Here is a 13105-nt window from a genome sequence, read left to right on the forward strand (position 1 = left end):
CAAAAATAAATAAATAAATAAAAAAGAAAATGGTGTTGAAATTTCTATATTTGTAAGTCAATTTTGTTCGACTTGTTTTAACCCCTTGTTCTGTCCTCTCCTTCCTTTTGTTTTGAAGGCTGTTTATAGTCAATGTGGTATCAAAAACAGATAAGCATAATGACTCACAAGTAGTGGCCTTACATGATTTTTCTTAGCATTTTTCACACAATATATGAGCGAATATCTTATGAAATTCTTGTCCGAATTGTAGAGTTTAAAACAAGAAAGAGGTATATATATATATATATATATATATAAAGTGAATCTAATTAGAAGAAGATCATTCCAAGGGAGGAAACCCATTTCCAGAACCAGGTTTTATTTTACTAAAAACAAAAATCAGCCCGCCCTCCATAATTTCTGCATTAGTTTGCAAAAGCTACAAAGAATAAATGGTAAAATAAAAATAGATACATGCGCGCGCGCAGATAGATCAGAGACCTTCTAATTCACATCCCCATTCAATGGATCATATTCCTAACACTACAATACAAAAAATCTAAAGCTTGAATAGTAGTAGAGCGAAAAGACCAACTTTTGTTTGTATATGTTCCTGGCCGGCCATACCACACACGTACTCATGCACTTACTGTGAATCTGGGCTTCTTATAAATGTCCTAATTAACTTGTATTATTTTATTTTTATCCTTTTTATTATCATGATTTTTTCCCTCGATTTGTATGCATATGAATCTATGATGGTGTTCTGCTTTAATTAGTAATTTATTGGATAGAAAGCTTTGCATAAACTATAATCCACCACCCCCACTGTCTACATAATGGACCCAAACTCTGATTAAAACAAAAATATTCTCGATATACAAAAACAATCTTATAAATTGATTTGGTTTCATCTGATTCGTTAGATCTACTTTATAATAAGGGATCGTTTAGATAGTGAGATGAGATGAGATGTGATGGTTTTGGATGAGTTGAATAAAATATTGTTAGAATATTATTATTATTTTCGGATTAGAAAAAGTTGAATTTTTAATTATATTTTGTATGAGAATTTGATAAACTTGTAATGATGAGATGAGATGAAACTATATATGAATCCAAACAGGGCAAAGTAACTTTATAATCTGACGAACAATATCAAACTGCATGTCAGTTTATGAAATTATTTTTATGTAATATTCTCTTTGTGACTAGAGTATTTCTCTAAAAAAATGAAAAACAAGAAAAAAAACAATACGCAAAATCGAAAATATAGTTTTTTAATTTTTATGTTTTAGTTTGGAGATTGTGTAAAATATAGATCCAAATATATATGTTTTTAGCCTTGTATTGCATGCACTTAATTTCTTTTCCCTGTCGCCAATTTTAGCTTCTGCCCTACCCGCCCGCCACACCTTGTACTTGTATAATTCTTAAAGGTTCTTCTTCTCCAAGTTAGCCAAGTTGCCAACTAATGTTCAATGCATGCACCTCCAACGTCACTTCTTTTTAAGGAGCTCACCAACTTTGCCTCATACATATCCTCTAAAATGACATTCACATATCTTAATTATTATTCAAATTTAAAGACTTTTAAGTAAGAGAATATGGATATATATATATATAGTGTCTTACAATATATCTTTCTTGCAAATATAATTCTACCTGAATATTTATACAAACATGATCAATAAATATTATATAATCAATATCATGTGTCTATCCTTTTTTCACTTTTGATTTTCCAGTTCTAATATGGATGTTGAAGGAGGCAAAAATGATATGCCCATATATACTAGGTCTAGCCCATCAAAGGGCCACCATCACGAAGCAAGTGAGAAGAGACAAGGAGATAACAAAGAAAAACAAATGTAAAAGAAGAAAAAGAGAGAAAAACGATAAAGAGAGGGACCACGCAAAGAAATAGTGAAATAAAGCTGATTTCATCACCTACCACTGATAGGGTCACAATAAAAAGAGATTTGAGGAAATGGGACTTCGAGACGGTTAAGCGAAGATTACGAGAACACATAGGTCATCTTCGACTTGAGAACAAGAGTTCCAAGATATTATCTTCTCCAAAAAAGATATATCCGACTTCCATTGTACAAAGAGAAATGAGAGACTATAAAATACTCATATTATAATAGATTTGCCCTCCAAACGACCTGTGGACGTATATCCAGTATCGAACCATATAAATATGTGTGTCTCCATCTCTATTTACATTTTTTGTATTTATTTTCTATTCACTGTTATGAATGTACGTACGAACTATCTCATCTAGTCTTAGACTACTTCAGTGAGCCAAGAATTACTATTTCTCCCATTCCAGTCTATTGTGTGATTTTTGACATTAACAGATATTTTTTTTTATCAAAACCATTAATTGCATACCGAAAAAGATGTCATATATCTATGCTTACAAAGAACCCAAAATTTTATGTTTGAACCTTCCCTTTTCTTATTAATTTGTTTTTTGGATAAGGAAAGACCGAAAGCAGAAGAGATGCCATGCACAGAACCATATTATTGGATGATATAGTAGTGACGATGAACTAATTTGGTTAAAAGTTGTGGTAATAATTAATTAAGGGGATTTTAACGATCGGCTTTGCATCTTTACATGTTCTTTCTTTCTTTGCATGGTTAAGAAGAGTGATGAGAAAATGTTGCACGCAATTAACACATGCATTGTACTGTGTCTTCTATATTAATGAATCTCACTTATAATACAAAACACATGCATTGTACAATGTCTATACGTGTCATCTTCCTGTGTGTGTGAACGAGATGAACGAGAAGGACGACAGTGGAGGGTCAAAATCGTGGTGAAGGGGAGAAGAAGCTTCACCAGCACAAGGCCGGTTTCTTTCCCTTTAAAAAATATATATTGTTACTTTAAATTAAAACTTATAGAGAAAATAATATTTTATCATGAGAAATTCTACGTAAAAATCTTACACCACACACCTCCACCTAATCAAAATATAATTTATTTGTCCTTCTATCCTAATGCTTAAATATATATGTGTTTAAATAAAAAAACAAAAATCACTAATCACACGTTAGTTAGGTATTAGATGTGTGTGATATAAGACTTTCTTGTAGCATTTATCGTTTATCATTTTATGAAAATAGAGAGATTTTCTTTTCTTTTAAAGAAAATTGTTAATTAATAGATAAATTGTATATGAAAGTGAGAGATTGTAGAACCTATAACTCTTTAGGGGTTGGCTGAAGTGATGATAAGTGTCTTTGTTTTAGTGGTATGCTCGATCCCTCGAGGTCTAAGGTTTAAATTCTCGAGTTTAATATTTATAAACCTCGCACAATTCATTTCTAAAAGAGTAATGTTAGAAAGAAGTCACTATTGCAATGCACACTTTGCATTCACTGCGTGACTACTTCTAGTTGATTGTTCCCAACATTCACTTAGGAAGATGTGTAGTCTAGATAATACTACATCATGTGTGTAAAATAGATGCTCTCAATAGTGACTTCTATCTATATTTATTCTTTCTAAAATAGTGAGACCAATATGAAAAGATCCATAAACATTTTTCTTTTAAATAAGATATGGCTAATTTAATACGGATCAAAGTAAAGAACTTTTAACTAATTATACTTTTTTAAATAAATTTTAATTTATTATATATTTCAAATGGAAAGAAAAGAAAAGAAGAAGGCCGGGTGCCGGAGATGGTCGGCAATTTCTTGGAGTAATCTGCGCTCACACGTACACGTACGAAATGAGATGAGAGATCCATTGATTCTAAGCCACTGTTATAACAAAATATCTTAGCATGCATTGGACCCTCCCACATCTAATTCATATTAATATTCCAAATCATGCAAGTTCATTGTACATCCCAACCACCACCTTTTTTTTTTTTTGGTCTAAAATAAAAGAACCATCAAAATCGTAGGTATCAATTAATTATATATATACCCCACCACATATGACATGGGTCCCTCTCGATCAGTACCAAGTCTATGTTTTTCCCAAGTCAACCTATTCGGATTCACTGTTTCTCCCTCTCTCTCTCTCTCTCTACTGCTAAGGAAGCATTTCTTGACCACTCCGATCAAACTGGTCGAAGCTCGGACCAGTTGACCTTAAATATTATTTTGTCATGAAAAACATTTATTCATAAACAAGTATATATTTATATAAATTAATAAAAAAACATTAATATTTAAACTAGTTTTATGATTATAACAAGTCCCCAAGGTAAAAAAAAAAACAAAATGCAAGTGTAAAAGATTATGACAAATTTTCATTTAAGAGAAATGATAGTTACAATCGTGAATATGCAAACGTCGTGTAATTATTAAAAAAAATGAATAAATAAGAGATCTACGTAAAAAAATTAATTTTTTAATAATAGATCCTAAATTTTTTTAAAACAATTATGTAATACTTACCTATTTTATGATTGTATATAGTATTACTCTTCATTTAAATTGTTGGGTTTAAATCTTGTTAAAAAAATTATGGCTAAGCTTTAATTCCATTGGACAATATTTCTAGCAGGATGGATGACAAGTACGTGATAACAAAATAGCAATAATTAATGTACGTTGCTAGCAATTGTGCAAGCGAGAGATAAAGCCCACTCTTTCATAACCACTAACAAAGAAATGATGACATTAATCTTAATCACTATAAAAGTGATTAGACAGAAAATTATAATTAAGTTTCGTTTAAATAGTTAGAAAATTTCATTTCATCTTATAATTATAATTTTTTTAAAATTTTTATATAAAAATATAATAAATAATTCAATTTTTTTAAATTCTAAAATAATAATATTATTATAAAATAATATTTTATTTAATTTTTAATTTTAATTTAAAATCATTTCATCCCTTCTCACTATACAAATCGCATCTAAAGGTTCCAACAAAAATCAAAAGACCATTTCAAATGATTTGGACCTCCAAAAAGCATCACCCAATAACTTTTATTCTATCTTATGCTAATATATCCAATATTAATCTCATTTCTAGGCATCATCATCTTGTTCTTGATGGAAAACATCATCCAATAAGTTGACAAGGATTGTTCCGTGTTTAGAATTTATAAAATTATCGATATATTACCGCACTTAATACATTATCGATATAGAAACCTACCGCATCAATGAAAGCTTATTGCACCGTTGAAATTTAAAAAATATATATATATTTATTATGATTAATGCGATTTAACAATAAACAGTGTATTTATGATCGGCATATAAGTGTTCAAAATCCATATTTGTTACCAAGTTGTTATATTTATGAAGCTAAATGAATGGTAAAAATAAAAGAAAATTGTTGATACATGAATTGGTAATATTTTCATCTCATCTCATTTCATTTTTTTATTTTTATTTTATTCAATTTTTTTTCTCATATTTTTTAAAATCTCATAAAATAAAATAACTCAAATCATTTTATTAATATCCATAATCATTTCTTTACTATTCGTAGATTTCATCTCCTCTAGTAAAACCATTATTATATATTGTTTATCCGAGCTGATCAGAAAAGCACACGGCTTTCTTCTTAGCCGATCGAGAGCTGTGAGTAAAGAAAATTAACCACAACTAGCAAAAGTATACTCCTTTTTTGGCTTTTTTTCTTAGTTTTTTTAAGTGTCATTATATTAATTAATTAAAGTTCCATTTGCACATCTTGTTCTATTAATGCATTTTAATCTCATTTTGAATGATGATAATCTTTTGGCCTGTGGTGGTGATAATAAGTACGTTCTCCCAAAAAGTACAATTTATTTATGTTCCCAAATTTCCAGCCATTTTATATCACTTCTTTTATCATAATGGATTAAAAATTTAAAATTTTAATCAAATTAATATCTAACAGTTATTGAATTTTTTTTATCAATAATTAAATATTTAATAATTGATATCAAACTAAGGACCATGTCACGTACAAATCACGGAATGAACGACCTATAAATTGAATTAAAATATCTTAATATTACATATGAGCATGGTGCTAAGCTATTGAATATAGATAAATGGATGAAATTACTAAAAAGATAAATAGCTACTATTGAGTTAATATTGATGGAGTGAGCCGCTGTGAAAATCAAATTCAAAAACATGATAGAATGTTATGATCATAAAGATTAGAGACTTAATCAAATTAATATCTAATAGTCATAAATCTTTTGACTTTAACATCTTCATATATTTTATCTCCTTTTACCTTAAAAATTGGGATAGAAGCGCGAGATTACAATCCTAAACATTGTTTTTTTTTCACTCTCTTTAAAGGATGTTTATGATCATAAATTTACAATGATGCTTAATGTTTAGGTGAATATTTCGAACCTTAAATAATAGGTATATAGTAAATTTCAAATGAAGGCAAATCAACATTTAGGACTGTAATTGAATTAGTCTGTACGAATGTTTGCTCGATACTCATTTAGTTAAATTCGAACTGAGCTCAACTTGTGAAAGAAAAAACTCGATTGTGAAAGTAAAAACACCCTCGATTAGTAAATAACATATACTTAATTAAACTTGACTCAACTTAGTTAAAGACTATTAAGACTCGCTGGTTTATGCTCGATCCGATTAGAGCTCGATCATTCATTGTTAAATATGCATATATATATATACACGTATATATAATTTATTCCTATATATTAATATTCTTATATTTATATATATCTAATATGTATGTATATATATTAAATTTAATAATATAAATATACTAACCTTTATAATTAAATATATAACATGTAACACATTTACTAATATAATGCCTAGTCATTTATGCCTATATATTGAATGTAATCCATAGTTATATGTTATTTAGTAAGTACTTAAGTGATTAAATTAGAGTGACTACTTTATAATATATTAATATTTAGTAGGTTAGACATAGTAGTTTTATATCCTATTATGTAGGAACTATATAAGAAATGTTGATATATGCTGTTGCATAATGTGTATACTACCATACACATATCATGTCACCATTGCAAAATTAATATATATATATATATAATATAGATATAATATATATTACTAATAAGTAACTTATGTAGATATACAATAAATGGTTATTAGGGATAAGAGAAAATATATTTGCATCGTGAATTGTGCAACTGTCACGTAATCGCTTTAAAAAAAGTAAATAAAATATGAGATCCATGTGAAAAAAATTAATTTTTTAGTAATAGATTCTACTCTTTTTCAAAACGATTACGTGACATTTATGTAGTTTATGATTGTATGTAGAATTACTCAATGTGATAAATATTGATCAGTTACGTATTGTAATCTTATAATTTAATAAGAGAAATGATATTTGTAATTTTTAAGTACACAAATCTCGCGTAAATTTATATATTAGTATTACAAATTTCATAAAGTTTAAGATTGTTTTTAGTAATTTAGTAATTTTAATTATTAAATTTTATTTAAAATAAATAAAAAATATTTTAAAAAAATCCAAACAAAACTTGAAAAATAACTCGAAAGTCGGCTTCGCTCGTAAACTCCCAAACTCGAGCTCGAATTATTTATATCAAAGTTGATTCGATAATCCAAGAGATCAACTCAGCTCGAATCAGTATCAGCACTGCAATCATGTCATCCATATATTATGCGTAAATGCACTTACAATTACTCTAATGACTTGTAAAAGAATAAAATTAATTGGAAAAAGGAGAAGGAAAGAAAGGTCAATTCCGGGAATTCGCTTTCTGGCTCTGCGAATTCTGAATGGCGGTTTGACTTGGGGCCTGAGAGCGGTTTGGGAAGGAAGATACATTGCACTTTGCATGTAAACAAAAAGGCAATATTAATGTACCTGATGAGTCTCATGTGACAACTTTTTTTCCCCACTTTCCAATATATATATTGGCTTTTTGCCGTTGTATGAGTGAATTATATACAGATACACGCACATACATTTGAGTCCCAAGACTCCTTCTGTCTTTCTCCTTTTTTTTCCCTACTTGTTAGGGTTTCAAATGCTCTTCAGCCTTGTTTTTGTATCACTAGTTGTGTTTCTTTTTGGTCTGAGTATTGGGTTTTGCTCTGAGGCTCGGTTTGGATTTGGATTCCTGGGGATTGAAAGTGTTTGCTCATGTCTACCCTCGTCAATTACCGTGGTAAGTTTTTCTGGGTCTTTGATTTTTCTTTTCTTTTGCTTCTTTGGTTGATTAGTTCTTGGCGGATTTGGCTTTACGGGTATTCTTTATTTTTGTTTGATATTAATGGGTAAGGGTTGGTTTCTGACATAGCTTGAGATCTTGACTATATCTTTGATCTGGGAATGGTTTGGATCATTAACCGACTAGGAGACAAAAATTGTTTGGATGTATAATTAAGAGTTGAAGCCTAAAATCTTGGTTGATTGGTTGTATTTCGTGTTATGTTTAAACTCACTTCATCTTTTGGACCTTTGGGGAGTCTGTTTTTGAGAAATGATTCGTTCTTTTTTTTTTTTTTCTTTTTTAGAAATGTTTCTTTCTCCCACCGGCACAAGTAGGAGACGTTTAGGTAAATCAAGATCGATGTTTTCTTATAGAAAACTTAAACAGCTATGATAGATTGCGCTTGAGTTAAATGGTAGATCCTAATTCAATTATTTTTGGAAAAAAATCGCGGATATCATATTTTTCTTAGTAAGGGAAGCTTAGATCTTCTTTTAGTAATAGCATGGAAGAAATCGTTTAGCAGGGAAATCGCTAGATTTTCTTAGTTATAAACAATTTTGTGTGCTTGATCCAAAAGGGGGACAGTTTTAGCTGATATCAGTTTTTTCACTGGGTTTTCAGGTGAAGATGAATTCTGTCCTGGGGGCTCTTTTTACTCAAATCCTGTGGATTTGGGTCGCTTGTTCTCAATTGGTCCCCATGTGGACATGTACTGCCCTCCTAGCAAGCGGGCTCGGATTGGTACCCCATTCGACTTTGGAGGAAATGAGTTTGAGCAGGATAAGAAACCTTCCATTGAAGTTCTTCCTGAGGAATGTCTATTTGAGATATTCAGACGCCTCCCCGAAGGCAAAGAAAGGAGCTCCTGTGCTTGCGTCTCCAAGCGTTGGCTTATGCTTCTGAGTAACATCCGTAAGGCTGAAAATTGCAAGGAGGTGTCTGCTTCTAATGAGGTTGATATGGTCACTAGTGGTGAAGATCAAGATCTTGAAAGTGATGGTTACCTTAGCAGGTGTTTGGACGGGAAGAAAGCTACTGATATAAGACTTGCAGCAATTGCAGTTGGAACCAGGGGCCGTGGGGGGCTAGGAAAGCTGTCCATCCGAGGAAACAATTCTCCTCGTGGAGTCACTGATCTTGGCCTCTCTGCTGTTGCCCACGGTTGCCCTTCTCTCAAGGTTCTTTCTTTGTGGAATACTTTTTCTGTAGGGGATGATGGCCTATCTGAGATTGCTAGAGGATGTCATTTGTTGGAGAAGCTTGACCTTTGCCACTGTCCCTCAATATCTAACAAGGGGTTGATTGCAATTGCAGAGAACTGCCCTAATTTGATTGCGTTGAATATCGAATCATGTTCAAATATTGGGAATGAGGGCTTGCAAGCTGTTGGAAGGTTTTGCACCAAGCTGCAGTCTGTCTCTGTCAAAGACTGCCCCCTTGTTAGGGATCATGGAATATCAAGTCTCTTGTCATCAGCTCTTGTGCTATCAAAGGTAAAGCTGCAGTCCTTGAACATCACAGATTTCTCCCTTGCCGTTATTGGGCACTATGGCCAAGCCATTACAAATCTAGTCCTTGGTGGTCTACAAAATGTGAGTGAGAAGGGCTTTTGGGTCATGGGTATTGCTCAGGGTCTACAAAAACTGGCATCTTTGTCAGTTACTTCTTGTCGGGGGGTGACAGATGTGAGTCTTGAAGCCATTGGCAAGGGATGCATCAACCTGAAGCAGATGTGCCTTCGCAAATGCTGCTTTGTATCCAACGATGGGTTGGTAGCTTTTGCTAAAGCTGCAGGATCACTGGAGAGCCTGCAGTTGGAAGAGTGTAACAGGGTCTCCCAACTAGGGGTTATTGGCGCCCTCTCAAACTGTGGAACCAAGTTGAAGTCTCTTACCCTAGTGAAGTGCTTGGGAATTAGGGATGTGCCTATGGGGTTTCCTGTACCCTCTCCCTGCACATCTCTTCGATCCTTGTCCATTCGAAATTGCCCTGGGTTTGGTAGTGCTAGTCTGGCCATGGTGGGTAAATTGTGCCCTGGGATTCAGCACGTAGACCTGACTGGGCTTCATGGAATAACAGATTCTGGGCTTCTCCCTCTTCTAGAGAGCTGCGATGCAGGACTTGTCAAGGTGATAGTTAGCAGCTGCTTGAATTTGACAGATGAAGTAATTTTGGCCTTGACTAGGCTACATGGGGGAACCCTTGAACTGCTGAATCTTGATGGATGCAGGAAGATTACTGATGCGAGCTTGGTGGCAATTGCTGACAATTGCCTGTTACTCAATGATCTAGATGTCTCAAAGTGTGCAATCACTGATTGTGGCATCGAAGTGCTTTCTTGTGCAGAGCAGCTCAATTTGCAGGTCCTTTCATTGTCGGGATGTTCTGAAGTGTCAAACAAGAGCATGCCCTTCTTGGAGAAACTGGGGAAGACCCTGATGGGGCTGAATCTTCAACACTGCAATTCAATCAGCAGTGGCACCATTGAACTGCTTGTGGAGAGCTTGTGGAGATGCGATATTCTCTCTTAATCGGGGATGGAGCATATGCATGTTTGGACCTTAGAGGTGGATATAGAATAGGATTAGGAAATCCAAGAACTTGACGGATGGTAGATGCATAAAGCTTGTACACTCAACTCACACGGGTAGCAGCATTCAGCATACGTTTTTAGCCGACAGCAGTGGGGTTCCGGTAGCTTAGTGGCTTGGTTATTTTTCAGGGGACCATGGCGGATCACTTGTTGGTCCATTTTTTGCAGGCTTTCCTGACAATGGAAAGCTTGTTTCACATATTTAGCTTACCATTGAAGGGAGGCTGCTGCTTTTATGGCCGTGGTTCCCCGAGAATACAGTTACCAAGTCCTGCTTTAAGGGTGTACCCACTGGCTCCTGGTTTTGTTTTGCTGGATGTTGAAGGCCCAGTGTTTTTGCTTGTTCACTCGTCTTTGATAGTGCTAAGCTTTTCAATATTTCCAGTCTCACAAAGTCTGTTGTCAGATTCAGTCAATGTTAGTTTGTCGAGTCTTTTAAGGTTCCTGCACATGTTTGGGATCCTTGTTTTCTCCCTTTCATTAGCGTGTGGTTGCTTTGGGCTGGTTCTAAGTATGGGTAGACTTAGGACTAATGGACTGAAGTGGTGGTGGCAGAGTTCATATCTGGTCTGCCGTGACAACCTTGTTTTTTTTTTTTCACTTCACACTTCTGTCCTTAGTTTTCAGGTTCATCCTGCTTGTATATTGTACTTTGCAACTTCTATGTGTTTCTTTCTCTCTCTAAGCTTGCAATTACTGCGTTGTTACAATTATTATTTGCTACGCAATTACTACGTTATCTGCCATTAGCAATATAGCATATCTCTAAACATCTGCTGCTATCAGAACACAGCATCTCGCATCCTACTTATGAGAGATGAACACGTTTGACTGTTGCTTGGAGTGAACCCACTGTTTTTTGTCTGAAATCATTACATTAGGGTCAAAAAATCTGAGAACTTGATGACAGATTTTTGGGGATATCTCATGACTGCCAATAGGATGCTCTTCTGTGGATTAATGTTTGGTTTGAACAGCGAGTTGACGTGAGGAAGATAAATTAAGATAAAAATTAAATAAAATATTATTAATTAATATTATTATTTTTATTATAAAATTAAAAAAAATTAAATTATTTATTATATTTTATATAAAAAAATAAAAAAATTCTAATGAATAGAAATCAAAATTCTAATTCAAGAGGACCAAAAACATCTTACCTCAATTTTAATAACTAATAAATATAGTTTCAATGTGCTCTACAAATTCTCAAATCCCAATGAGACACCTTTAATATCTCAATTGTCTGGATAAAATCTCTATTTTTATTTTTATTTAAAAAAAAACACTTGTCTGAGGTGCTGTGCAGCGTGTCGGTGTTCGAGTACTGGTATATAAATATTGAGTGGGATCACTATGCTGTCTCATTCTTACGTTTGGCATATCATCTAGTGGTTTTTTTTTTTGTTTATATTTTTTAAATATATTTAAATATTTTTAAAAAATAAAAATAAAAATTAATATATTTAAAATGTTTTAATTATTAAGTAAAAAACAATAATTTTTAATCAGCAGTTAGATGGAACGATCAAAATGTAGAGATGAAATAATTTTATTCATAAATATTTAATTTTATTAAAGAGAAAAAGTGATGCATGAAATAATTCAGTAGTGGTAGGGTAGTAGCTGGGCCTTGGCTCTACCTTTCATATCATTAATAATAACATCACCTTCCTCAGCCTACCTCCATGTGCTTCTTCTGATTTCTGAGGCCGACCTGGTACAGATCCAGGCTCTTTGCGTGTCAACCCCTCCCTTTTTCTTTTTTTCCAAAGAATATTATAAGATATTCCACAAAATGCAAACCAGCTTTCTTTGCATGTCACTAATCTCTGCTGTACATGCTTATATTTGTTAGATGTATATAACTTAATATGTGTGAAATATCTTATAATAGGGTTCTTTTAGGTATTGGTTGGGTTGATGTCCAATGACTCAAAGAAGAGTTTAAGGTTATGTTTGGTTGCAAGATTTAGTTGAGATTAATTCAGTTCAGTTTAATTTTAAGTTGAGTGTAACATTCAAATACCCAATTCTCAAATTACTAAACTCATTTCAACTCAAAACTTCCTTACACTTAGGATCTACAATTTTTTTTAACTCAACATATTTTTATATGTTAGACTCGTAATCTTTTTCAATTTTTCATAAATAGTACTAAACTCATCTTAACATCTAAATACATCTAAATTTATTTTAAGTAGACTCCACATAACTCATTACTATTCACAAAAAATCAGCTCAACTTAACTTAGCTTAACTCAACTTATCATCCCAACGTAACCTAAACCAACCCTTTAGATGAACTGTTTTCTTTTTTTTTTTTTTGCAAAAAACAATTG

General features: G+C 32.7%; 1 protein-coding gene across 1 annotated transcript; it reads left to right on the forward strand.

The window, feature by feature from the left end:
- Positions 1 to 7816: 7816 nt before the first annotated feature.
- On the forward strand, positions 7817 to 11454 carry LOC109010749 (EIN3-binding F-box protein 1-like). Its single transcript, XM_018991658.2, has 2 exons — positions 7817 to 8122; positions 8792 to 11454. The coding sequence occupies exons 1-2, from the start codon at positions 8098 to 8100 to the stop codon at positions 10699 to 10701; spliced, it is 1935 nt and encodes a 644-aa protein (XP_018847203.1). The 5' UTR covers positions 7817 to 8097; the 3' UTR covers positions 10702 to 11454.
- The last annotated feature ends 1651 nt before the right edge of the window (positions 11455 to 13105 follow it).

Source organism: Juglans regia, chromosome 10 (assembly GCF_001411555.2).
Source record: "Juglans regia cultivar Chandler chromosome 10, Walnut 2.0, whole genome shotgun sequence".
Lineage (NCBI taxonomy): Eukaryota > Viridiplantae > Streptophyta > Magnoliopsida > Fagales > Juglandaceae > Juglans > Juglans regia.

What these genes read in the sequence shown, in the direction of transcription:
- LOC109010749 (XM_018991658.2), top strand. Translation starts at nt 8,098, where the DNA reads ATGTCTACCCTCGTCAATTACCGTG. An exon ending in TACCCTCGTCAATTACCGTG is followed by an intron (nt 8,123 to 8,791) that starts GTAAGTTTTTCT and finishes CTGGGTTTTCAG; the next exon opens with GTGAAGATGAATTCTGTCCT.